Source organism: Trichoderma harzianum, assembly GCF_003025095.1.
Source record: "Trichoderma harzianum CBS 226.95 unplaced genomic scaffold M431scaffold_28, whole genome shotgun sequence".
NCBI lineage: Eukaryota > Fungi > Ascomycota > Sordariomycetes > Hypocreales > Hypocreaceae > Trichoderma > Trichoderma harzianum.
In genome coordinates this window covers 1-24408 of record NW_020209276.1, presented here as the reverse complement: position 1 = coordinate 24408, position 24408 = coordinate 1, and the positions used below count along the sequence as shown (strand labels likewise).

Genomic DNA, 24408 nt, shown 5'->3' with positions numbered 1-24408 from the left:
ATTCATACAGCCCTACCATGCATGCAATTCATTCATTTCAACATCGCCACTACAGCATGGTTGATCCATAGATAGTTTTAACGACAATGTCGAGCAGTCGTGGCTTGGATGACTCGGCCGCGGGGTGAGTGTGATTGAGACGTCGTCAAGGTTAAAGTCGCTAACTGTTATTCGCTAGGGGCAATGCGTCGGATTCTGATTCTGATTATGAGGAGCTCCAAGATGATATCGCCAAATTTGATCAGTCAGTAAGAGAGTTCTTGCATTCTCACCAAGAACGGAATGACGCACCGTTTCCAACGCGTGGCGTGGCTAGGGGACGAGGCTCTCGAGGAGCTCGAGGCCCTCGCAAAGCCGCCAAACCTCGAGGAGACATTACGGCAAGGTTGGCCAAAGTCAACCAGGCATTTCTTCTTGGAGATTACTCAAGAGCTTTGGACCTCGTCTCGGAAGTAATTAGAATCAATGCTGAAACACACCAAGCCTGGACAGCGTTGTCGTCCATCTTCCGCGAGCAAGGCGAGCATGCCAGGGCATTATCTGCCATGGTATATGCTGCTCACCTTCGACCCAAGGATGTTACTGCGTGGCTTGACTGTGCATCCTTTGCGCTCAACATTGTATCTGAAGATGAGGCGAGCAATCTCCATACGGCACGGTTGTGCTACTCTGCTGCCCTGAGAGCAGACCCCACGAACCTCGCTGCTAGGCTGGGCAAAGCTACTGTTTGTCACCAACAAGGCCATCTAGCTGCTGCGATAGCAGAGTATAACATTGTCCTCAAACACCATCCGTATGATCTCGAGATCGTACGGAAACTGGCAGAAGCTTGCATTGATAATAAGAATACTGAGGCCGCTGTCCCTTCCGCTATCATGGCATATCGACGTTATTTTGACTATGAAATTGAGAACACACCACTTCACGGGTCAAGCGCTCCGTGGCATGATATCGGAATCTATGTGGAGCTCATCGCCTCAACTGGTGCATATGCTGAAGCCATTTACGAACTGAAAGCGTTGTCCAGATGGCTCGTGGGCCGTGTTCAGGAGCAATACTGGGATCAATGGCAAGCCGACGACTGCGAATGGGACGAGAACGACGAGCGTAGAAGTCATGTACCTCATTTCCATGACTCGATGTTTGACCCCGAGCTTTACGGCCCCTCCCTACCCCTGGATTTCAGAGCTCGACTGGCAGTGTATAGGCTCAGACTAGGAGAAGAAGAAGAGGCTTTTGTAAGCTATGGCCTTCCCAGAAACCATGCCCCACGCACGTAGTATCCATGATCTAACCTGTAAAATTAACAGAGACATTTGAGCTGGCTGGATCCAGATAACCCACGTACATTTGATTTCATCACAGAATTCCCTTTCATTTCATATGACCTTGCAAGCGAGATCGCCAAGTATGGCCAGCCGCAGAGAGCCATCCGATATCTCGAGTTACTTCGGGCCTCCAGCGAAGAAGCAGATGCTACACTCCTGGTTCAATTAGGCCGTTGCTATCTAGCTACTGGACAGCAATCCACAGCAGAGGAGTGTTTTCACGCGGCTATCGATGCTGACGAGTATAACATCGATGCCCGTATCGAATTGGCAAACATGTATGAGAAAGCTAGAGAAGATGAAGAGGCCCTCATTCTCGCTGCGGAAGCGATGGCACTCAAGGAAGCCCAAGGGCAGCCCCCGGGCGAGGCTTCGACAAAGGAGCAACTCCATACATTTTCAATATCAGATCGTGGTATACGGCGCATGGCAGCTGCCCAACCACGAGCAGGCCCTAAACAGGCTAAACCGAAGCCCGCTCAGACGGCCCGTATCCTGCCCAGGAGATACCGTGCAAAACGATTTGCGAATCCTGATAAACGCCATCAAGACGAACGTTCACGCGCTATTAAACTCTCCCGGCAGTATGAGCTTGTTCGTGGTCTTAAGCAGCAGATCAAATCTGGCTCCAATGATCTCATCCCAATCTGGATGGAATCTTGCAAGGAGCTCGTCGACGATTTTCGATCTCTCAAGAGATTCTACACGTGGGATAAATACCTTCATTTTCTTGGGAAGAAGGAGCTACTTGAACAATTCGCAAACGAAGAAACAAACACTGAATTGTCACAGATGCTTGAGCGCCTCAAGCGATGTATGTGCTGCCACCCCCAAATTCTGCCCTAATTATTTGCGATTGTTACGTTACTGACGATTGACCGATTGATAGCTCTGGCTCCTCAACCAGACAGCTTACCAGGGCCGGCGTTCGATAATCATCAAGGAATATCATTCGATGACTGGCTCGATTTATTTCTCGATTATGCCATTGGATTGTCCCTTGCACATCGTCGCGAGGAAGCATACCAGGTATGCGAGTCCGCAAGGGACTCAACTGTGTTTCAATCAGCCCACCACAATTTCGCCATTCATATGGCTTGGAGCGGTATGTATCTGCTTTTTCAACTCTCCGCAACGCTGAGGTCGTATTAACTGGACTAGTGTGCGCTATTAATACAAATGACGAAGAGAAGTGTATTACGGTAGCACGTCACTTGATGAGAGACGGAGGAATATCTGACTCTTCGCGGATGTTTGCACTGCTGTCCAGGTTGTGCCAGTCACCTGTTTCATGGTACACTTCTGGACCAGCCCAAAAGTTTATCTTGAGACAGATTAAAGCAATCGACATGAGCTATGAGGCCACAACGAAGAATGCTGGGAATAACGACCTCGACCAAGATGCGACGGCTGCTGCGAAGATGAACATGGACATATGCCTCTTGATGCTTTACGGCCATATTCTTTTCACTTCTACGAGTTACACGTATGCGATAGGTAAGTATGAGGAGCATTCGATCCCCACCCGGGTAGTGGTATGAGAACTAATGACAGACAACAGGATATTTTCTGCGTGCGTGGTCACTTGACCATGAGAATGCCATGGTCAACTTGAGCCTGGGCCTTGCATATGTCCACTATGGCCTTAAGCGACAGTCAACCAACCGCCAATACCTGCTCCTACAAGGACAAGCTTTCATAAGCCACTATGTGCAATCTGGAGGAGATGAACCACAACTCCAAGCCGAGAGATTTTACAATGTGGGGAGGCTCTTTCAGCTGCTTGGTATTGGCTACCTCAGCCTGCAGTACTATACGAAGGCATTGGAAGCAAACAAGTTGGCAGGTGGAAAGAAGCTTTTGAAGGATATAATCTTCGTCAACGAAACCATATCCTTGCTATCAACTAACCATAAGAGCCTAGCACATGAATTGCTAGTAAAAAACCTGAAGCTGTAATATCGATAGCTATCCACAGCACAGCGTTTAATAATGAACTACATCGAATAATAATCCTCCTGGCAATGGCCATTTGTGGGCTGGAAAGAAAGGAGGATAATAGATTTGGTTGCTCATCGGACACATGTCGTAAAATTTTCATGTCAATAGCAGTGGCGTACATTCGATCACGAGCAATCACCGTTTGTGAACAAAAGAATGATGGACCAGCAAAGAGAGCACGCAACTGTGCCATAATTTTAGACAACCAATTGTCTACCTGGAACTCATATTGAGATGGAACCCAATCGATATCTCAGCGTTATAGTGATGCATTTTCCTATTAAGCCGGCGAGGTATCAATTCCTGCGCAAATCGCGTCTAATGGTTTAAGCTGCGGCCAATTGACCTGAAACTTTGCAAAGATCCCCTTTTTTTTACCACCTGCTAAATCGAAATGCGTTTATGCGGTCTCGCGCTTGCCCTCCTTGAGCTCCTTCTGTTCATCAAGTTAGTTGACTGCCTGGCTTTTTTTTTCGGTCTCGAACAGGGTGAATCGTACCAGAGCCTTCATGGTGCCGTGAAGAGCATGTCTGTGGTTTCGGCGGAACTTGGGGTCGGTTCCCTTGAGGGAAGGGTATCTCGAAGTCTTGGGCTTCTTGATGCTAGAAGGAGTTAGACACACGGCGGACTTTCGTAAATTTCCCAAGAGGTGACAAACCCGTTACGGTGCGCCTTGCGCGACTGGTTGTGCTGGGACGAGTTCTTTGATTCTAAATTACTCGAGAATTAACGACTGCCGTACGAGAGGATCGAAATCGTGGGACAAAAACTCACTGGCCATTGCTGCTGTGGTTTGACTGTGCTTGTCCGGTGAGATTTTTCCAAGTCAAGATTCAGATCGTGCGGAAAATGACGAGTGGGTGGTACCAGCCCTAGTGTGTGCGAAGAGGGGACTTTGCGCGTGTAAGCGAGGCGTGCCTATTCTTAGGCTAGGGAGCTAGTCGAGTTCCCCCAGACTACTGCTACGGGAATTTTGTGGCATGAGAAAACGGGCTAGAGTAGTATTGTATTATTACGTAATACATAGATTAATGTTCATGAGCACATATTTAATCGTATTAAACAAGTATATCATTATATTGAAATATATTTATTAATCTGATACAGTATATTAATTCTTTTGTTTATGTAGTATTTTATATATAAAGTGGCTGTTAGTATATACTTTAATTATTTTATTAAATTAATTTCTGGTTAACAAAATTCACCCAAGTTAGAAACTTTTTACCCACATAAATTACGTTTGCTTTTTTATGCTGTCTGATACCTAGGTACCTAGTCTGCCATGGCCTCTTATTGGTCTAATGGCGCCTAAATCTTGAGCAAATAGCAGCTAGGCGCAGTTTCAGGTCCTAGTCCTATGCTACGCTCGATAAGGCGTTTCGAATCATTCTTTACTCCTGGCATCCCATAGCCGGTCGCCTTTGGGTTTCTTTTCTTCTTGATAGGTTCTCCTTCCTCAGCCGCGTTTGACACGATCCCTCACGGACAGCTGATTGGTAGCTGGATTGAATTGCCTGCCTGGAAGCAGACACATCCCATCTTGCTTAACTAGTGCGTTTCCCTCTTGGTGAGCCTCGCCAGCTTCCAGTTTGCCTTGTTGCTTGTTGGAAGGGACTCGGGCTCGGTCAGCTACGGAAAAAAAAGCGTGGCCCGTCTGCTAACGCGCGACTAGTTCGTTAGAGGAATATGTTGTAACTCGCCATAATTTGCATCGTTGCGGTTTGCGTGTCTTGTCAAACCGTTCTGCTCAGCTGGATACTGCAGGAATTCGCCAACTGTTCTCCCGTCCTTAGCCCCTCTTCTCTTTTTCACTACCCTTTCCTTCACCCCATTTTGACGCAGCCGAAGAATGCTCAATATGTCTGGCAGCCACGTCGCCGGCAATCGCAATAGCACCCCTGAAGTCAATGCGCCCTCTCTAAGACCACCCTCTTCCCGAGCAGTTGGCTCTGGTAGCTCGCTGCGCGCCTCTGCCGACATGGCGGCGATATCAGGGACGTCGCCGGCCAGCCGCATCAGGCCGTCATCCGATTTCTATGGCCAACCACAGCAAGGGGGTCACGGCCCTGGGGGCCTGGACATTGATTCTCAGGACAAGATCGCCCAACAGTGGATTGCGGACATTGATCAGTATGAGACGACGCTGGAAGAAATGGCTGCGGCCACGCTCGATCAGGATTTCAAGGACGAACTGAGCGCTATTGAGCAGTGGTTTCGCGTCCTTAGCGAGGCTGAGCGCACAGCTGCTCTGTATGCATTGCTTCAGCAGACAACTCAGGTCCAAATCCGCTTCTTTATTCAAGTTCTCCAGCAGATGGGCAAGAACCACCCGATGTCCGGTGTTCTCTCCCCTGCGACTTTTGACAAAGGTAGATCTCGTGTGCAGAATTCACTCGCGCATTCGCAAGCTAACTTTTTCTTTTCTTTCTCCAAGACCCAATGTCCAGCCGGCTTAGCGATGCCATGAACAAGCTCAACGTCGACTCTGCCCGAAACTCATTCGCTCGCAACTCAGCTATTTCAACATCCAAGCGACACTCTGGCCTCGATGCTTCCACGATCAATGCCATGTTCCCGGATGCCGCAGCAGCTATTGCTACTGAAAAAGCAAAGTTTACCCAGCAAACAGGAAACCCGCCTTCATCGAACCGTAACAGCGTTGCCATCGATCCCCGAGCCGCACTGACGGGATCCAGCATCCCGGCTGCCACGCCGGATTCCAGAGATGGCAATGTCGCCTCGTCAGCATCGCCATGGGGCAGCGGCGGAGACCCCGCAGCAGCTTCCAAGGCGGGATCATCTCAAACCCCAATGGGCCAATTCGTACAGCCTCCAGCCTCTGGAGGAGGTTTGAGGTCACCACGGCCACAGTTGTCGAGTAATTCTACTCTTCAAACCACCACCTTGACTCGTGACAAAAATGCACCTGAGTTGCCCCTCTTGTCGCCATATGCGACTGGCAGTGGCAACTGGGCTTCCATGGTCAACACACCGATGGCACCAACATTTAATACAAACTCCACTGGCCAGGCTGACATGGTGGCCAACGCAACAGCAATGAAGCTTGCAGCTCTCTCTACGGTCAACAACCGCTTTGCTTTGGACGACGTTCGCAAATATCGAAGAGCCAGGTCCAACGATGCTCCAGGGGCACAACACCAGATGCCTCCTACTCCCTCGCATATCAATATCCCCAACGCCAATGTTGTCATGATTAACGAACATGGGCAAATACTGAATCGCGATCAGCTGATGGCCCTTCAAGCACAGCAAGGTCTCAGTCTTGGAGGACAGCGATCTCGTCCGAGCTCTCCAGGCTTGCCCTTACAGTCTGGCATGGGACCCATGTCACATTTTACTTCTCCTCAACACAACGGCTTTCTTAGCGCATATGATGGTTCTGCATTGATGGCCGGCGGCATGTCGCCTGTCGGCTTGGGTCAACTAGGAATAAACACCCATGAAGGATACCTCTCGGACCACTCTGACATGGCTCGAGGACGGTCACCGAGAGGAAGACGAGGAAGCTCAAAGCCTCCGGAAGACCCTACGGACCCTACTCTTCTCCAGGACATCCCTAGCTGGCTTCGCAGTTTGCGGCTACACAAGTACACAGACAATCTGAAAGATATGAACTGGACAGACCTGATCGAATTGGATGATAAGGCTCTGGAGGACCGAGGTGTAAACGCTCTCGGAGCACGGCGCAAGATGCTGAAAGTTTTCGAGCAGGTCAAAGGTAAGTCCTGATTTCCATCTGATGCCGTCAGATTCAAAACAACCCCAACCAATGGAAACCTGATTCTAACCATACCGATAGAAGCCAAGGCGGAAGGCAGGATAGGTTAATGTCAATTTTTGGTATAATACAACATGACAGCATAAGCGCTGGCTATCGACTATTTTTACATCGAGTAGTTACTATTATCATGACTTATATGCTACGAAGCAGGATCATGAGACCAAGAGTATGTTATCACAATGGAATTTAATAGCAAAATTATATATATATATATGTTACACATATAATCAAAAGCAAAAAATTGAGAACGCGTATTGTTATAAAAATTGTCAAGTTCTTGTGATTTATTGTTTGGACTCCATGTGCTTATAGCATGCTATGTTACTAGACTATTGGCAGTGGATTCTTGTCCGGGTATCGCTGTATAAATAGGTAGGTATTGGATTCAATTTCTTTTCCGTCGCTTGGCAACTACTGATTTATAGAATGCCTTTCGTCCTTGTCTCTTCGTCTCCTGGATAGAAGAATACTTGGACGCGAGCTTTGTGTCATTATGTGCGGACATGATACTTTCTGATAGCGTCTTCTTCTTCTCTCGGCTCCCCAGTCTCGCGCTATATGGATCGGTTGGGCTGGCAATGATTCTGCCCACCTGGGAATAAACGGGGGCAGAAGCTCGTAGGGTTTTTCTCTGCTGCTTAGGGTCTAGAACATTTCGCATGCGCAACAGTTGCCAGTCTCTCTTGAACTCTGGCGTCAGGTCGGTTTTGGGGAGGTCAAACCACTCAGGCCCCGCTGTGTTCTATATTGCGAATTAGCGAAAAGTCAACTTGGCACATGAAGAGGCCGGTGTAAGCCAGTCGCAGTGAGTGAATAAGCTGAGGTTGGGTCGCTTGGTATTCAGAGTAACTATGATGATAAATAGCAATCAGGGGCCACGGGCCTATAGTCCAAGACGGACGTTGTCCCGTGTCATTGTGCCTTGCGGCTAGCTTTCATCTTTATACCAGCTATCCTCCCATAGGGAGAAGGAAAAGAGAGAGAATGGGGAAAAGAGAAAAGAAAATCTTGATTCTTACCTTACCCTTCCGCTGCTCCGATGCTGCTACCTGCGGTCGCGGCACGCGGACTTGTGTCTTCTCCTGCTTAGGAGGCAAAACCTTCCCATCCTCTCCTACGGGCTTGGCCGTTGTCGAAGCCGTCGAGGCTTGCTTGGGAATTATGCGGCCGCCGCTGAGGCGCTCCTCGGCCTGCTGGAGAAGCTTCTGCACGTCATTGTCGGCAAAACCAGCCATCATATGACTTGGGGAGAGAAGATCAAGGCCGCCTCGTGAGAAGTCTCCCGTTGGTAAAATTTTCAGGAAATTGGTCTTTTTGTAGTATGGGACTTTGGCGCTCGTATGCAAAGAAGTGGATATTCCATTACAAGAATTTTTCTGCCCCCACTTCTGTCACAATCGATTGTACAAAATTACAGTATGCAGAGCTATGCAATTAATGAATATGAAGAAACCGAGCTTGCCAGCTCAGGTCAATGATTGGCTACTTGGTAAATGGGCTGCGCAGATGGGAAGCACCTCTGACAACATCACCTAAGGCAGCCCAAAATCAACAACGCGATCGCTACGCTTCGACTCCAGTTACACCGTTACGCGCTCATATTATACCCAACAGTGTTTTTGTTCTTGCTCAAAGTTGCTCAAAGTTGTTCAACCAAGCTCCACGAGTAATCACAAGTACGAGAGATTTCATCCCCGCTTTCAGCTATATACCACTGGACTTATAATCGTGAGAGCTGACGCTGGTATTATCACTATTAGTAGTAGCGTCCCTCGCATCATCACGACTATCACTATCGCTACTCGTCAACCGTCCAGCTTAGACAATGGAATCACAAAATCAATCCGCACCAGCCCACCCTTCACATAACCGACCTACACCAGTGTACGATCCTACACAAGGTGGACACTATGGTTAGTTATTCTTGTCCAGCTGGGCGTACATTATTGGAAGACTAATGCGCCCTCCTTAGGTGCCTGTGCTGCAGTTCGTATACATCGATGTCTGTTCGGCCGAGCCTTTGTTTTGTGTTAACCAAGGATACAGCTTGCCTCGCAAGGCTTTGCGCCCGCAGAGCTCTATACCGGTCCCTGGGCCAATGTTTGTCTTCCTCGGTTCCTATGCTGCGCTTCCACTTGCTAACTAGCCGGCGCGCTCTAGGTTCATCAGGGACTCACAGGACAGTACAAGGATATCCTGACGACGTACTGGCAACAAACAATCAGCCATTTGGAGAGTGACACTCATGATTACAAAATCCATCAACTTCCCCTCGCCCGCATCAAGAAGGTCATGAAGGCGGATCCTGAAGTCAAAATGATCTCGGCAGAGGCACCAATCCTCTTTGCCAAAGGCTGCGACATATTCATCACCGAACTTACCATGCGAGCTTGGATTCATGCTGAGGAGAACAAGAGGCGCACATTACAGCGCTCCGATATTGCCTCTGCACTTGCTAAGTCGGACATGTTTGATTTCCTGATCGATATTGTCCCGAGGGAAGAAGCTACGGCACACGCTAAACGAACTACCACACAGCCCTCCGCCGCGCCTGTTCCAGGGCCGGGTCAGGCGCCAATGCCGGGGCAGCATGCCGGCATGGCCCAGTCGGCTGGACATCCATCGTCTCACCCAATGGCCACCGCAGATTATATGGGCGGACATGCCCTTGCTTCTGAGCAGGATTACAGACAAGCTCCCAACATGTATCCCGGCCAGGCCCCTCCCGCCCCTTATGGACAACCCCAAGCACAAGCGGCCATGTATAGTGAGATGGAGGGCATGTACCAACAATATTCGGCAATGCAGCCGCAACAGGTAAGTGATTTTCCGCCACAGCATTACTCTTCTAATCATTGATAGGCATCTATGCCGTCTGAGGAGTTTGAATAGGGGCCTCCTCATAAGCAGGATGAAAAGGAAGAGGTAATTGATCTAACGCTTACATGACGACAAGTGCTCTTTCAACTCCTGTTGCGGCACATAACAGTCGCAGCCTCAAAGTGGCCATGTGGGTAGCTGCTAATGCGAAAGAGTCTCTAGATATGCAAAATGGACAAGCATATCTTGTAGTTTAGAGAGGCGTCTAGAAATTGCTTTGCTTCATTTCATGATAGCAAAGCGAGATAAGTTGGAAAGTGGCGCAGCTCTCCCTGAAGGCTGCGCGGTAGGAGTAAGCCTACGTTGTGTTAGCTTTTGTCTTTTAAGGGGTTTTTCGTTGTTTTTGTTTATTTTCAGGTGTTCCGGTGATGGCATACTTCTCAAGTAGGATCGGCCCATTGAGCACGTCAACTCGGCCATATTTCTTGTTGCGGATTGAAATATCATAAAATTCTTCATGATTGTCAGATTGCATCAGATTTACAGTCTGCTGAAGTTCGTCAAGATTTTCGCGTAGCATCTGCCCGTTTTCAAGGCTTCCGACAAACTCTGTAAGATAGTTGACATCCTGTGCCAGAGCAAAGACACCATGCCCGTTGATGTGTCGAACCTCTGGTGAAAGAGGGAGGGCCTTTGAAGGCTAGTTAATATGCGTCGATCATGATGTAGGTATGGGGAACGGCATACCAGGATCTTTTCAGCTGCATGGCTTAGAGCATCAAAATAAATCAACTCCTTGATTTCCCTTGGCAACCCCAGAAGCGTCGAGTTCATAATATTGGATAGATACCGAGTGAGCGTTTGCATGTAATTGCTTGGCTCTGTCGGCACACCGCTCGCCAGCCTACAAATGTCTTCATTAGCGCCCATGGTGACTTCATCATCCAAAAACCTTACCAGTCGTATTCTGCCGTGTCAACGAGGTCATCAATTTTGGAGTTGACCAGTTCAAATATTCTCTTCTCAGCAGTCTTCTTGTTGTTGCGGAACTCTTCCGTGGCGTTTAGTCTCAAAGGACCACCCGCTGAAGTAGACGACCTTGCTCGTATTAATAGCTGTTCCAACTCTCGACAGGCTATTTCAAAGTGCTCCAAGTTTATAAGGATCTGCACTATTTGACCCAGATATTGGGAGCTTAGACGCTCGACGAGGGATTTGCAGACTTTCTCGCTGAGGAGCTCGTCTAGAGACTGCTTTGTTGATTAGTTGTCTGTGTTTCTACTTGGGCAGGGGCAGGGGCGGTAGTAGAAACCTTTCGAAGCGTCTCATCAATGATATCTGAGTGCTGAAAGTGATCATCGAGAAAGAAATAGAACTGATTCAAAAAGTTTCGAATATCGATACAGCAGAGTGGATACATCTGAGAAAATGGTAAAACGCATGGAAACCTATCACGATCATTAGTATCTACTGTGCATCCTAGAAATAACAAGCGTACGTAAGCTCCTCTGTAGGTCGATCTGGCGTGAACCAGCTGACGTTTATCACTTTTTCGTAGTCGCTGAGTGAGTTGATAGCCATCGGCATATAATCATCCGTCGAAACGATCTGCCGAGTATTGCTCATGAGTAAATGGTCTTGAGACAAGGACAATTTGTGCTACATACCTCTTGAAAATCTTCGCTGAATCGGCGCTTCAGTAGCTGAGCATATTTGTCGAAGAGCTGCAGGAGAAAGTTATCCAGAGTAGACACAGAATATCCCCAGCCCTAGATATAAACAAATTTTTGTCAGAAAAGTACAAAAGCAACGATTCCCAGGCTGCATGCTTACTTCCATGGTCTGAATGAACAATGCAATGACGCTTTTAATCTTAAGTAAGACTTCAGCATTATCAATGTTTGTTAGAGCCTTCGTGGTGAGGGCTATAGCGGCGGTACACATGGAATCCCACAACTCTTCTACCTGTAGTACATCGTTAAAACCAGTTGAGGACTCCAGAATTCCAGGTGCGCTGATACTCACATCAACCACGGATCGTAGATACGGGACCCGTTGCATCGTTGCCTTTTCTATAATTGCAAATCCTGCAATTCCTTCAAGAAGACTGCTAAGAGAAGACCCATCCTCAGCCAATAAATCAATCGAAGTGGGCACCAAAAGGTCTTTTTGCTGGCGTCGGGTAGAGGCGTATTCCGAGCGAAATCGATCGCTATGTCCAAGGGCATCATGAATATGCAGAGCTTCAAACAGCGGTGTAAAATCAACTTGGAGCTCTTCGTTGTCGAGAACATCAAATTCCTCATTCTCATCTGAAATCAACTCAATGGACGAATTCAGCTTGAAATTCTCCAAGAATTTTTCGTTTTCAATTCGCGCCCTTTGCCTGTTTCTTCGCATTTCTGTATGATAGAACGCAACTTCACCCAGAAATTGTGAGGTCTCACGAATCCGAAAGAGCCAGGTGTTCAAGTCCGACATGACGGCTTCGGAAATTGCCCTTCGGGAAGCAGGAAGAGACTTCTGAATTGCATCTGCTAGGCGATGCTGGGTGGCATAGCGATTCTGGAGGATCGGAACAAGGTGTTCATTCTGCAAATCCTCCAGCGACTTCAAGGCGGAATAGTATTTTTTGCGGCGTACGAGCTCATGGGAGTGGTTCACGGCATGGAGCACCGTAAGGGATTCTCGAAGCGCATCCGCCGCGTCAGCAATATTCTGGCGCACAGCCTTGGTGTTGACAAGGGCACCCTTTTGATCGGCAAGCTTCTCGGTACTTGCTTGAATTGATTGGTTGAGCTTGAGAATCTCAGTGGTGAGGGTAACAGTCCCTTCGCGGACTTCTTGTAGTCTGTGGACCGAATCGAGAAACTCTTCGTGTTTGGTCAATCCGATCCGTTCAATGTCTGCTTCGCGGTCCTCGGAATAACGAGACAATGACTGCAGAAGGGCTGGCGTACGCCGTGAGTTGGTTGCATCTTTAAGCACCGGTATGAGGTGATCTAGATAATCGGAATCGGAGGTTGACAAGATGATCTGAGGCTTGGTTAGGTTGGACCATGAGGATTGCACATGATAGGAACACAAACTTGAGGCACAGCAGACGTGTAGTCGTCTAAAGCACCGTGCCTACGAGGCATTGTTGCATAGTTGCTCCGGTAAAAACGCCCTTTGACTGTTCTCAACAACGAAAAGCGTTGTCGGTAGGTGCAAACACGACCTGTGGCGAAGATGCTATTCGCAAGTGTGCCAGCTGTAGTGTCGCAGTGACAGACAAGGAAGCTAGAAAGAAGCTTAGTACGTGTACTGGCTGGAGCTCCTAATGTGCCGTTTTAGTACCTGGTAGGTACCGTTGGGGGCGCCCAATGATTTATCAGGTACTGCAAACTACGAGGTACCGCTATCTATGCAGTCTTTCCAAAAGAAAATAAAATCCCCGTGCCTGTTCTGGACCCCCTAGTAATATCATCGGCCGTAACGTTGTGCGCCGAGGTACAAAAAAGTACCTGTGCTAATGCCTTGATGCTGTCCGGAGTACCTTGGAGGGGATTCCGATCCAGGGGTCGCGCTACATGCTAGAATGTACCCCGCGCTGTACTTCCAGGCCCTGGATTCGATGATGGCCTCATCCACTCCCAACGAGCTCGTTCCGACATCTCCAGATCGCCGTCATGTCTGGAGATTCAAGTTTGGTGGCCTGCTTGGTCGAACGATTGTCCAGCAGGGTAAGCAACAATTCGCGTCAATCGGGCATATTTGAATACACGAACACTTAACTAACGGTTATCAATCTTCGCGTGGCAGCTACCGCACCTCACCGGAACGAGCAGTCCAAGTCCCCTTGAAGATGAAGTGCTGCATATAACGAGATCGACACTTGTCGATTTGAGCAAATCTTCCATTAATATTATATTGGAATCACTTGTGGGACTACTCGAAGACCTCGCGCGCCCCTATGGCAGTATTTCAGATCATCCCAGCCATGTCTTGTCCTCGGAGATCTTTGTGCTGAGCCTGGCAGCCGATTGCTGCTCTGCTAATTGGACTGGGCAGCCCAATTCGCACGACAATGTCACACCTTTACCATCTACTGCCCTGGGGGAGCGACTTGTTGGCCGAATTTTTGACGCTCTCAAAGATTTGCTGGAACCTATATCCGACAATTACATGTTGTCGGCACAAGTGCTGCTGGATCAAGGTACCGAAAGCAGTGCCAGCGTGACATCCTCAGCTGGTGAGCCGCAACAAGATATCCATCATGACAATCCCGATGTCGAGCGCCGCCTGTCTTCATATTTTGATCAAATCGAAACACCTATCAAGACACTCGTGGGATATGTCACAGCGTCTAGCTGGTCAGACTCATTTAGCTACCTTAGAGAGGTCATATACAATGTCCGCGTTTCTGCAGCAGTGGACGCTACTGCCGAGACTTGGGGCTCTCAAGAGTCCGGGAGAGGGTCGCTTATTGTCATGCGACTTCTTTCCTCCTTCTGGGTGGATGGTTCCAAACTTGGGTTCATCATACAAGAGATTTGCTCGAGCTTTCTTCATTTTCGAAAATCATATCAGAACACTGTCGCTGCTACCATGCCTTTATTAATAGCTCGATGGATTGACCGATATCCGCAAGAATTTGTCCATCTCCACCGTCTTCATAAACGACTTGATGGAGGCGCGGATACCCTTTTTGATATGACACAAACCGTGACTGACAATGGTAGACGCAAAACCCTTCTGTTTCCTCTCCAAACAACTCTTCTGTTCCTGATGCCTGATGTTTTCGAGGTTGCTAGTAACTTGAGGGAGGCCAAGAGCAACAATATCATGAAGAAGGTGTCATTTTTGGACGCATTGCGTAAGACCATGAAGAATGGAAATGAGCAAGCCGGATATTGTGTCATCTCTCTACTCCGCGCTGCTCGTCATTTCAGCGCAGAGAGCGATTCTGCACTTGTCAGCTATGCCATGGATGTGCAGGACGAAGTACGGGACGCAGTATTTCGCCATTCCGCCACAAATTCGCCTTCTGCCCAGTTTGATCAGAATATGATTACTGCTGCTTTTATTACTCTAGCGCATCTAAACCTAGATGTGTGTATTGATACTGTCCTTGATACTTGTATCTCGCCTTCGTCGCCACATAGTTTCAAAGTCGCGGTTATCCAAGCATGCTGGTACCTTGCGAACCAGTCAGACTCTTCCAGATATAACGAGCTCTTCAATGAGGCTCTTCCATTTATTCAAACACAGCTGAAGGTTTGCCATACAAAATTGTTTTCTTCTTCTCACCAAGCTTATACTAATTGGTTTCAGACTTGCGTGGCTGTCTCATGGGATCCGGCGGCAAATCTCAGTAATGAAGTCATAAATATGGCGCGCAGCATTCTCAAGTTTCTTGGTGCTCTACCCACGTCCTTATTGAATGAGCTTAATCGTCAGACGCCGGCTCTTGATACGCTGGGGCCATTTATATTCACTGTAATATCATCCAACAAAACCATTTGCCAAACAGCAACAGAAGTTGCCGAGCGACTCTTTTCAGAGCACCCAGAAGCCGTCAAGTCCTTCAATGAGCAGAGTCATCCCGATATACTTGAGCTGCGTGAGACATTCTGGACTCGAAGGTAAGATGAAAAACTGGTGGTATCCAACATGAACTAACACTCTTCAAGCTCCAAGGTTTTGCTCGAGTTGTGTGAACGAATGGTTCATCCTAGGCTATCCGAACTAACAATTATGCACGACTATCTCAAAGCTCGGCTCACCTTGTTGAAAAACATCCCGGTAAGGATCCATTAATCCGATTTACAGCGGCCCTCCACTAATGCTGTATCATGATTTCCTGCAGGAATTGACTCGCCTGTCTGATGAGCTCCCTGATATGGTAGCTGCCTCGTCCAAATTAGAGACAGTTCTTCTTGTATCTCTTTGCTCCGCCGATATTGACGTCTGTCAGCTTGTTACTTCTTGCATAGGCCTATTTCTGGCAGAGTGCTCTTGCATTGGTGAATTTGCTGAATCTGTCAAGTCATCAGCGTCAATTCTTCGCAACGGCGATATATTCCGTGAGATCGCATCCCCAGGCTTTCGATTCACAGGACTAGTCGCCTTCCAAAAACGAATTCGAACCTTTTTGCGTCGCATACAGTTTCCCACATCGGGCATACTGAACGCTTGGGAAATCGCATTTGATCGTTGGATCTATTTAGTTCAAAAGGTCTCCACGCTACATCCAAATTCTGTTGATGACCGATTATTGTCAGAGTGGCGAAATTTATCAGGCTTCCTCGCGTCTCTTGGAGGGGCTTGCACCGCAGATCAGGCCATTGCCTTGGAGGAGCCATCGCTTCAGAATCTGAGATGGATAGATCGATCACCATCTGAGCAATCCGAAGAGCCTTCGCTCAAACGGTATCTCAAGTTGGCTATTCAACTCCTAGCGTGTGTAAACGTTAGGGTCCGTGAAGCTATGCGCGAAATTCTTTCGAGCGAAGTGTCACCAGTCCTTTATCCTGCCTTATTCAAGTCTCTCGAATCAGAGTTAGAAGTGCTCTTTGCAGGTGTTCTCGCTCCGGCAGATAAGGCTCAAGAAACAGACATAATCTTTGCGGAGCAAGCCGCTTCTTTGCTAAAGACTCTGGTCGAGAGACTAGAAATCCCTGCTGATTTAGGGGCCGCCTCGTCAGTCCACTTGGGCCTGATGACATTGAACTTCGCCAAGTTCATTGACGGGATTGCAGATACTGCAAATACCTTACGAGTCAAGATAAGGGTCTGTCAATTGTGCGAAGCAGTCACGAAGAGAAAGGAGCATTTGAACCTCCGTGATGATGTACATATTCGAAACCAGCTCCTCGAATACACCATTGGATGGATAGATCGACCACGATCACCACATGTGGATCAGGCCGGCGCAAGTGGGAAACCAGATGATTTGAACAGAGTTCAGAAGGATCTTGATAAAGCTTGTTTGCGATCTCTTGCAGATCTCACATTTCGTCTACCGCTTCAGCCCGCTGATAGTCAGTCAGATGTTGGAATGAGCGAGATGAAGTCTCAGATGTTTCACACCTACTTCAACCGATTTCTTTCCCTTCTCAATCATGAGTCTGCCGAAATCAGCAGATCAGAGCTTTCTGCAACTTTAATTGGCCGAGACGAAGTAATCTCCAATTCAGACTTGGCCATCACCATCCTTTCCAACCTCCTTAGCGCAAATATTGATGTTGGTCTCAAGCATTCCATCAATATCGGATATCACGATAATGTTGAGATCCGAACAGCATTCGTCAAAGTTCTTTTTAACATCTTAATCCAAGGAACTGAGTTTAGCAATTTGACAGACTCGGCTGTTAGCAAAAAATATGAGGAACTTTTAGAGGTTTGTTATCTCACCAGACTTAGCCCTTTCCAGAAGCTGACAATGCAAATGCAGCTCCTTACAAAGGATGTATCACTTCCTGCCTCAATGAGTGCAATATGCCCTAGTACAGAAGTCGATGAACTTACAATTTGCCTCCTAACGGTATTTGAACAAAGAGGCCTTATCTTTGAACTGTTCGAGGCACTTATCCGGGCAGAAATTGATCAGACTGGTAAGATATTGCGTTTCTAATCACTCCTTTTAGTAGTCCTGAAAAAGATCCGAGCTAATCTCCCATCAGAAAATGAGACGGAAATTTTGCGTCGAAATTGCGTTGCAACCAAAATGCTCTCTGTCTACGCTAGGTGGAAAGGTTTTGCTTATTTACAAGGAACTCTTCACAAGGTCCTTGAACGACTCATGCTCACATCTCAAGACTTAGATTTGGAGCTTGATCCGACCAGAGTTGGCACACAGGAAGAACTACAAAAAAATGCTCTTCAACTTCAGATAGTTGCGAAAGTTTTCATGGACGATATATGTGCTTCTGCTTCCAATATACCCCCTTCGTTCAGAAAAATATGCAGCATAGTGAGTTCAGTTAATACCCCTTGTTTGTTGATCAATAGCCCTCACACCTCAGATAGATTTCCGATGCTGTTTTACATCGCTTCCCGAATGCCAAATACACTGCAGTTGGCGCATTCATTTTCCTCCGGTTTTTCTGTCCTGCAATTGTCGCTCCAGAAGTAGAGGGACTCGTGCCAACACCGCCGTCAAAGGAAATGCGTCGAGGTCTACTGCTCATAGCAAAAATAATTCAAAATTTGGCCAATAATGTTCTATTCGGAACAAAGGAGCCATACATGTTTCCGCTTAACCTCTTTTTAGTCCAGAACATCCATGTCGTAATGGGATTTCTACGTGAAATATCCGTGAGTGATTGGACAGCTCTTTTATGAGAAGATAGACTGACCACCTGAAAGATTCCACCGAGTCAACTAGAAATCAGTAGTAACAAAAAGGCCATCGATTTTGGGTCATGTGTGGCCTTGCACCGCTTCCTCTATGACCATTGGGACCACCTTCAGCAGATTCTTGTCTCCAAGGATAGGAGAGAATACGTCAGATCTCCAGGGGAGCATCCTCGTGGTCGTTCACCGGCCATGGAACCTCTACGGAACTTGATTGCGAATCTCGGACCCCCTCCTTTGGCCATATCATGGAACCGGCCACAAATCTCAACAAATAGTCCACCTTTGTATTCACGATTCCAGAACTTTATGCTTCGCAACGCCTTTCGTGGTACAGAGTCTTATTTGACATCTCGTGCGGTGTATGATGGAGGCGAGAGCAAGGTGAGACGTGCTTTTTAATTATCCTCTCACCTCGCCCCTACTTCTCAGGATATAAGAAATAACTAATGCTGACTGAGCTTTCTCTAGGATGGACTTTCGATCATTTGCATTATACTACGTCATATCGAAGCGGATAATATCGATTACGACACAATGCTTTATTGTTATCTCAAGGTAAGCCCATGGATCTTCTCTATAGTCATTGGCACCCCCGCTGTTGCGCTGCATGAGAACTTGTGTAGTACCAGCTAGCCGGTGGCCTTTGTAGCAATGGACCAAAGAAAGAGATTCTAATTCGTTTGACAGATTGCCAGCAGACTTTGGCATGAACCCTTCGGACTTTTCATAGACGCCACATGTTATAATGGACGGAACGACCCCCAAGATGACTTCTTTAAAATGCTTGATCTTCTTACCCCCTCAGAGTTGACACTTAACCTGACGAGAATTTATGTGTACAACATGAACAGCGCCTTTAGGTTGGTTAGATATGTGCCGTTGCCCTCTACATCATTGCTAACGAAATGATTCCAGGAGATGCTTTCGACACCTGCTACGAGTGTCCACGAGATCTGAAAGCAGTGCTTTTCACCCGAGAAACGTGGAGTATCACTTGATAGGAAGCCTTCAGGATCTCCAAGCTCATTTCCATCTCAGCCAACTCCATCTTCCTAAGGAAACGATTAGTGTTGTTACAGATACTCGCTATATGTTCCAACCCATTACAAGGCTCTCAAAGTCGAAAGGAAAGGTGGAAGTGGTAATCAAGGTTGGAAGCCAGTTTGTCCAGGTAACCACAACCAAGAAACAGGAGGTTTTGTCTGGCCTCCGCCTCAGCACTACTGTCAATGATATTTTCCGCCTTGGGGATGTGGAAGAAGCAACGACAACACTTCAATCAGAGGATGATTCTTCCTTCGGACTGCGAGCAGATGGAGGGAAAATAGTCATGTACTTCACCAGCCCAAAGAAAGCCGATGTGCTTCAGACCATCCGCAGCGCCAAAAACAAGCATGGGAAAGAGAATCGTACCTATAAGCCCTTCGAGAGACTTATGCGTCCTCAAGACGTACCCGGCACATTACTCAACCTCGCCTTTACGAACCTTTTGAGCTCAGATCGCTCTCTCAGGTTGGCATCATATAATTTGCTTGGAGCATTGTGCAGGGCCTTCAAGTATAGCGCTGATTCTAGATTATCATGCGCGAAAGGTCAGTTCTGAGGCGCCTATTGACCAAACTGATCATTAACACTAATCTCGTGTGCTAGACATCTCCATTCCTATTGATCCAACGCGATTTGTAGTGGAAATCAGCAATATATTAGCAACTACGCAACCACAGCTCACATCTGATTTCTTGACCGAATTTTTCGTAGGGTGGGAGAGTTTCCCTGAAGAACAAAGGCCTCTCAGCTTGGCTTACATGTCACCGTGGCTCACCGGTCTTCGAACAAATGTCTTGACCAGTGAACAAGACAGCGAAAAGGGACGAGAAAAGGTCGCGACTTTATTGAGGAAGCTGATCGATCTTATCGTTTTAGACCCGCACCTTTCTTATCCTCTCCAACATTTCGTCTTACCATCAATAACCAATGATGAACTCCTGCTCGACATATTCCTTGATGAGCTGATAAAAACTGCTCTAAGCTATGGTGCTCATGAGGAGTCATTAGACGTCATCTCACCAGTCATCATCGGCATTGGTACTGTTACTATCCGAGGAAAGATATTCTCCCGACTTCGCAAAACACTCAATCGTTCGTCATTGAGACCAACAAGATATCTGCAAGATAGCCCTGTTTGGGCAGAGATATGCGTGCTTCTGCAATTTTGCGTTGCTTTGTCATTTGATAGCGGTGTTCAGTCTCGGCTATTCTTGCCTGAAATCTTTCACATCGTGACGATGCTCGCCAATACTGGCGACAATAGCGTTCGCTCACTCGTGTACAAGCTACTGGTTAATTCAGTCCATTCAGTCTGTACGGCTTTCAACCTGGACGAGGCAAAACTCACCAAACTGAAGGCAAACCTTGATCTTCTCTGTGAGCCTCGAGGTGAGGCGTTTTCTTTGACGACCTCGAATATCCGGGACGGTGCCTCCGTCTCCACGGCGCATGATTCGAGCTCGACACTAGCAGCAACTGAAAATCTGACTGTCATTTTATTCGATATATGCTCTATTGCAGCACCTTCGATTGACTTGGCCAATAGTTGGAGATCACGTTGGATGAGTCTTGTTGCGAGCACCGCCTTTCAAAATAATCCAGCTGTTCAACCAAGAGCCTTTGCAGTAATGGGATACCTAGCTCGTGAAGAGGTAGACGACGACCTACTTTACCAAGTTCTCGTTGCCCTGCGAAATAGCATCGGCCAATTCGGAGAAGATGGGAATAGCGAGATGCTTATCTCTATCGTAACGTCGCTGTCAAAAATGATGATCAAGCTTCCTTCTGCATCTCGCTACGGACTTCAACTCTTCTGGTTGGCCATGTCTCTCGTCCGACTTGTTCCTATTGGTCTTTTCAACTGCACAGCGCAATTCCTTGAAGCAGTCTTAACCAACATTGGCGCAGTGGGCAATGCTACGGGAGAGAAAATCGTCCCGCTTCTTTTACAAAGCCGTGGTCAGCTCGAAGAAGCTGCCTTGCCACTTGATGATGCGTACGGAATTCATTTCGATCACGAGAGCTTTCACTTTGCCGTCTGCGCTTACCTCGTCCGCGGACTCACTGATACGTCAACACGCCCAACGGCAATTCGCGTTCTATCTTCATTTTTTGAGATTGCCAACTCTACTGCAGTACCTCCAACAGCTAAAAATGACCCCACAACAGATTCATTACCATATCTTGCCCTTATTTCGGCGCGAGGCGTGCTTCCTGAAGACTACAGAGATGGCCTCTGGATTGCTGGTATCGGTGCAGAAGGCACCGGCAATACTCCAACATACACTGGTCGACAAAGAATGGATAATGTAAGGGACAAAGATCTATTGCTCATCTCAGCTATCGAATTAGTCGACTTCCAGTATCTTGAGGAGCGAGTACAAGTTCGGAGCCTTCAGTGGCTGAATGATCTAGCCTTGCAACGGCCTTTGGTGTTTGAACAACTGTAAGTGTACAATGCTGCTTGACTAACGCGGGTTATTGACCAGTTTCATATAGATGTGGTGCAATACCATCATTAATTGAGGAGGTCCTGTTACATAGCCAGGATACTAGTGCTCTGAAGGCCGCCAATACCCTACTGCGAACAATCTCATCAGACGCAAACTTTCAGGATAAAATGACGTCGATGCGGCCACTAATAGATGCATTACATGAAATGGGATTTACAGGATTATGGCGTTTCTCTTCTCAAGACCTTGGAGAAGAGATTCGGCGCGAATGCTTCGATTTGACGGAGAGATTAATAGAGGTAAGATTTATCTTGATTATTGAAAACAAGGAAGTTACTAATTTTAATAGTTAATAATTATATAAATCTTGTAAGAATATTTACATAAGTAGGCACTAGATTATATTATATATATAAGTTAAATATATACTCTTTGATTTAATATAATAGTTATTTTTCTTAAGTATAAATAATAAATTATTTAAAAATTAAAATAAAAATAATATTAATTTATATTTTTAATATAATTATTATAATATTATAATTTAATATTTCTTTCTTAAGTATAAAAAATAAATTACTTAATTAATATTAAAATAATTATTATTAAATTTTTATTTAGTAATTATTAGTTAATAATTTAATTAATTTATATTTACTTTTTTATAATTAATTTAAATTACTTTTTTTTATTTTTTTTATTCTTTAGGCTTTAGTAAATATTTTCTATAGTATTTATAATATTTTTATCATAAGTTTTTATAATAATTACTATTATTTTAATTATAATTATAATTAATTTTTTATTACTTTTAGTTATTATAATTATTTATAATATATATTAATTATAAATTTATTTTTAATTATTTAAAAAATTTATCACTTTTATATAAAGCATATTATTTTATTAAATATTTTTTTATATTATATATATAATTTATCTTTAAATAAAATTATTATTATATTTTATAACTTAAGAAAAAATTTATTTATTTAATTTAGTTAAATTATTAATTTATAATTTATAAACTTAAAGTTAATTATATTATATTTAAACTTTATTATTTAATTTATTTTATATATAAATTAATTATATTATATTTGAATTTTATTATTTAAGTTATTTTATATATATATTAAATAATAAAACTTAAATATAATATAAATATATAAATAAATTTAAATAATAAAATTTAAATATAATATAATTATTATATTTTAAATTATTATATTTTAAATTAATAATTTATAATTTAATTATATTATTAATTATAAAATAAAATAATAATTTTTAAAAATAAATTATATGAAAAAATTATATTTATTATTAAAAAAATTAATAAAATTATAATAATTAAATTAAAAAAAAAACTATATTTTAATTTTTAATTAAAAATTAAAAATTAAATTTAAAGTATATATATAAAATAATTTAATTTTCCTAAGTATAAAAAATAAATTATTTAAAAAAATTAATTATAAAAAAACTTTTATATATATAATTTTTAATAAATTATTTTATTAGCTTTTTTAATAATTTTTTTAATACTTTTACTTAACTTAAGGGTTTTAATATTTTTTAATTAATTTAGCTTATATTTTATTTTACTTAACTTTAGTTTTTTTTTTAAAAAAAATTAAATTTAATTATAAAGTTATAATTTTATTAATTATAAATTTAGTTATTTATTTAATTATTTTACTATTATAATTAAATTATAATTATTTAATTAAGAAAAAAAAATTAAAGTATATTATTTTATTATATAATTTTTTATATTTTTTATATTATATTTTTTTAAAAATTATTATTACTTATTATAATTTAATAAAAAATTACTTATTTTATTTAATTAAGTTAAATTATAAATTATAAAGCTTAAAGTATAATTATATTATACTTAAACTTTATTATTTAAGCTTTTTATATATTAATTATATTATATTTAAACTTTATTATTTAGGTTATTTTATATATATATTTTAAATTAAATTTTAAACTTTAATATAATAATTATATTTTATAACTTAAATTTTTAAAATTTAATTTTAAATTAAAAATTAAAAATTAAAATATAATTTTTCTTTAATTTAATTATTATAACTTTATTAATCTCTCTTATATACAAAGGATAAACTACCTAAAAGGAACTAGTTATAAAAAAATATTATAACCCAACCTCTTATAATACTATAAATAAGCATCCTGGAATATCTATTAGACTATTTTAGCTAGTTAAAAAAAGGAATAACTATATAATATTATTCCTCCTAAAAAAGAAATAACTAAGCTATATTATTCTAATATAATAATAATAGTTAACTAATATTCTAAGTATATTTAGGAATAATATACTATATTATTCCTTAAGAAATAACTAAATATATAAAATTTAATTTTTTATACTTCTTAAATAACTTAAATAAATAATTATTAATAAAGTATTAAAATTAAATATAAACTAAATTTTTATTATATTTTACTTACTTTATAATTATATTTACTTAAAGTTACTTTTTATTTTTTTTACTAATATAAATTAATTAACTTTAGCTTATTACCTTAAGAACTTACCTTATATTTTATAAATATTAAATTAAAATATTATATA

General features: G+C 43.7%; 7 protein-coding genes across 7 annotated transcripts; 4 read left to right on the top strand and 3 right to left on the bottom strand.

Annotated features, from left to right (window-relative positions):
- Positions 1-86: 86 nt before the first annotated feature.
- On the top strand, positions 87-3287 carry M431DRAFT_11104 (hypothetical protein; the record flags this gene model as incomplete). The annotated part of the gene is made up of 6 exons (XM_024911783.1): positions 87-124; positions 179-1238; positions 1311-2142; positions 2218-2433; positions 2490-2825; positions 2890-3287. 6 exons carry the CDS (start codon positions 87-89, stop codon positions 3285-3287), a joined length of 2880 nt encoding a protein of 959 aa, XP_024767787.1.
- A 326-nt stretch (positions 3288-3613) lies between these two features.
- M431DRAFT_513855 (hypothetical protein) lies at positions 3614-4241 on the bottom strand. Its single transcript, XM_024920111.1, has 4 exons — positions 4104-4241; positions 3988-4039; positions 3829-3931; positions 3614-3765 (listed from the first exon to the last, which is right to left on the bottom strand). The coding sequence occupies exons 1-4, from the start codon at positions 4108-4110 to the stop codon at positions 3730-3732; spliced, it is 198 nt and encodes a 65-aa protein (XP_024767786.1). The 5' UTR covers positions 4111-4241; the 3' UTR covers positions 3614-3729.
- A 940-nt stretch (positions 4242-5181) lies between these two features.
- Positions 5182-7181, top strand: M431DRAFT_100705 (hypothetical protein; the record flags this gene model as incomplete). The annotated part of the gene is made up of 3 exons (XM_024911241.1): positions 5182-5701; positions 5767-7071; positions 7153-7181. The coding sequence occupies 3 exons, from the start codon at positions 5182-5184 to the stop codon at positions 7179-7181; spliced, it is 1854 nt and encodes a 617-aa protein (XP_024767785.1).
- Positions 7182-7382: 201 nt separating this feature from the next.
- On the bottom strand, positions 7383-8467 carry M431DRAFT_128655 (hypothetical protein). The gene is made up of 2 exons (XM_024912377.1): positions 8154-8467; positions 7383-7876 (listed from the first exon to the last, which is right to left on the bottom strand). Exons 1-2 carry the CDS (start codon positions 8370-8372, stop codon positions 7520-7522), a joined length of 576 nt encoding a protein of 191 aa, XP_024767784.1. The 5' UTR covers positions 8373-8467; the 3' UTR covers positions 7383-7519.
- Positions 8468-8649: 182 nt separating this feature from the next.
- On the top strand, positions 8650-10478 carry M431DRAFT_525594 (hypothetical protein). Its single transcript, XM_024920627.1, has 6 exons — positions 8650-8810; positions 8895-9047; positions 9107-9120; positions 9181-9234; positions 9295-9951; positions 9997-10478. Exons 2-6 carry the CDS (start codon positions 8960-8962, stop codon positions 10024-10026), a joined length of 843 nt encoding a protein of 280 aa, XP_024767783.1. The 5' UTR covers positions 8650-8810; positions 8895-8959; the 3' UTR covers positions 10027-10478.
- M431DRAFT_11099 (hypothetical protein) lies at positions 10337-13094 on the bottom strand (the record flags this gene model as incomplete). Its single annotated transcript, XM_024911782.1, has 9 exons — positions 10337-10645; positions 10702-10858; positions 10912-11204; positions 11267-11402; positions 11453-11562; positions 11622-11723; positions 11788-11919; positions 11980-12990; positions 13044-13094. The coding sequence occupies 9 exons, from the start codon at positions 13092-13094 to the stop codon at positions 10337-10339; spliced, it is 2301 nt and encodes a 766-aa protein (XP_024767782.1).
- A 484-nt stretch (positions 13095-13578) lies between these two features.
- On the top strand, positions 13579-22220 carry M431DRAFT_21475 (hypothetical protein). The gene is made up of 15 exons (XM_024913492.1): positions 13579-13679; positions 13759-15213; positions 15271-15581; positions 15630-15741; positions 15806-17338; positions 17393-17552; positions 17622-17911; positions 17968-18255; positions 18307-18678; positions 18766-18852; positions 18985-19157; positions 19213-19889; positions 19948-21790; positions 21844-22096; positions 22147-22220. Exons 1-15 carry the CDS (start codon positions 13626-13628, stop codon positions 22159-22161), a joined length of 7623 nt encoding a protein of 2540 aa, XP_024767781.1. The 5' UTR covers positions 13579-13625; the 3' UTR covers positions 22162-22220.
- Positions 22221-24408: the final 2188 nt, after the last annotated feature.

What these genes read in the sequence shown, in the direction of transcription:
- M431DRAFT_513855 (XM_024920111.1), bottom strand. An exon ending in CGCAAGGCGCACCGTAACGG is followed by an intron (nt 3,932 to 3,987) that starts GTTTGTCACCTC and finishes AACTCCTTCTAG; the next exon opens with CATCAAGAAGCCCAAGACTT. An exon ending in ACGGCACCATGAAGGCTCTG is followed by an intron (nt 3,766 to 3,828) that starts GTACGATTCACC and finishes CTTGATGAACAG; the next exon opens with AAGGAGCTCAAGGAGGGCAA.
- M431DRAFT_128655 (XM_024912377.1), bottom strand. Translation starts at nt 8,372, where the DNA reads ATGATGGCTGGTTTTGCCGACAATGACGTGCAGAAGCTTCTCCAGCAG. An exon ending in CGGAGCAGCGGAAGGGTAAG is followed by an intron (nt 7,877 to 8,153) that starts GTAAGAATCAAG and finishes TTCGCAATATAG; the next exon opens with AACACAGCGGGGCCTGAGTG.
- M431DRAFT_525594 (XM_024920627.1), top strand. Translation starts at nt 8,960, where the DNA reads ATGGAATCACAAAATCAATCCGCACCAGCCCACCCTTCACATAACCGA. An exon ending in ATACCGGTCCCTGGGCCAAT is followed by an intron (nt 9,235 to 9,294) that starts GTTTGTCTTCCT and finishes GGCGCGCTCTAG; the next exon opens with GTTCATCAGGGACTCACAGG. An exon ending in CGGCAATGCAGCCGCAACAG is followed by an intron (nt 9,952 to 9,996) that starts GTAAGTGATTTT and finishes AATCATTGATAG; the next exon opens with GCATCTATGCCGTCTGAGGA.
- M431DRAFT_21475 (XM_024913492.1), top strand. Translation starts at nt 13,626, where the DNA reads ATGTCTGGAGATTCAAGTTTGGTGGCCTGCTTGGTCGAACGATTGTCC. An exon ending in CCTTGTTGAAAAACATCCCG is followed by an intron (nt 15,742 to 15,805) that starts GTAAGGATCCAT and finishes GATTTCCTGCAG; the next exon opens with GAATTGACTCGCCTGTCTGA. An exon ending in TGCTTTATTGTTATCTCAAG is followed by an intron (nt 18,853 to 18,984) that starts GTAAGCCCATGG and finishes TTCGTTTGACAG; the next exon opens with ATTGCCAGCAGACTTTGGCA.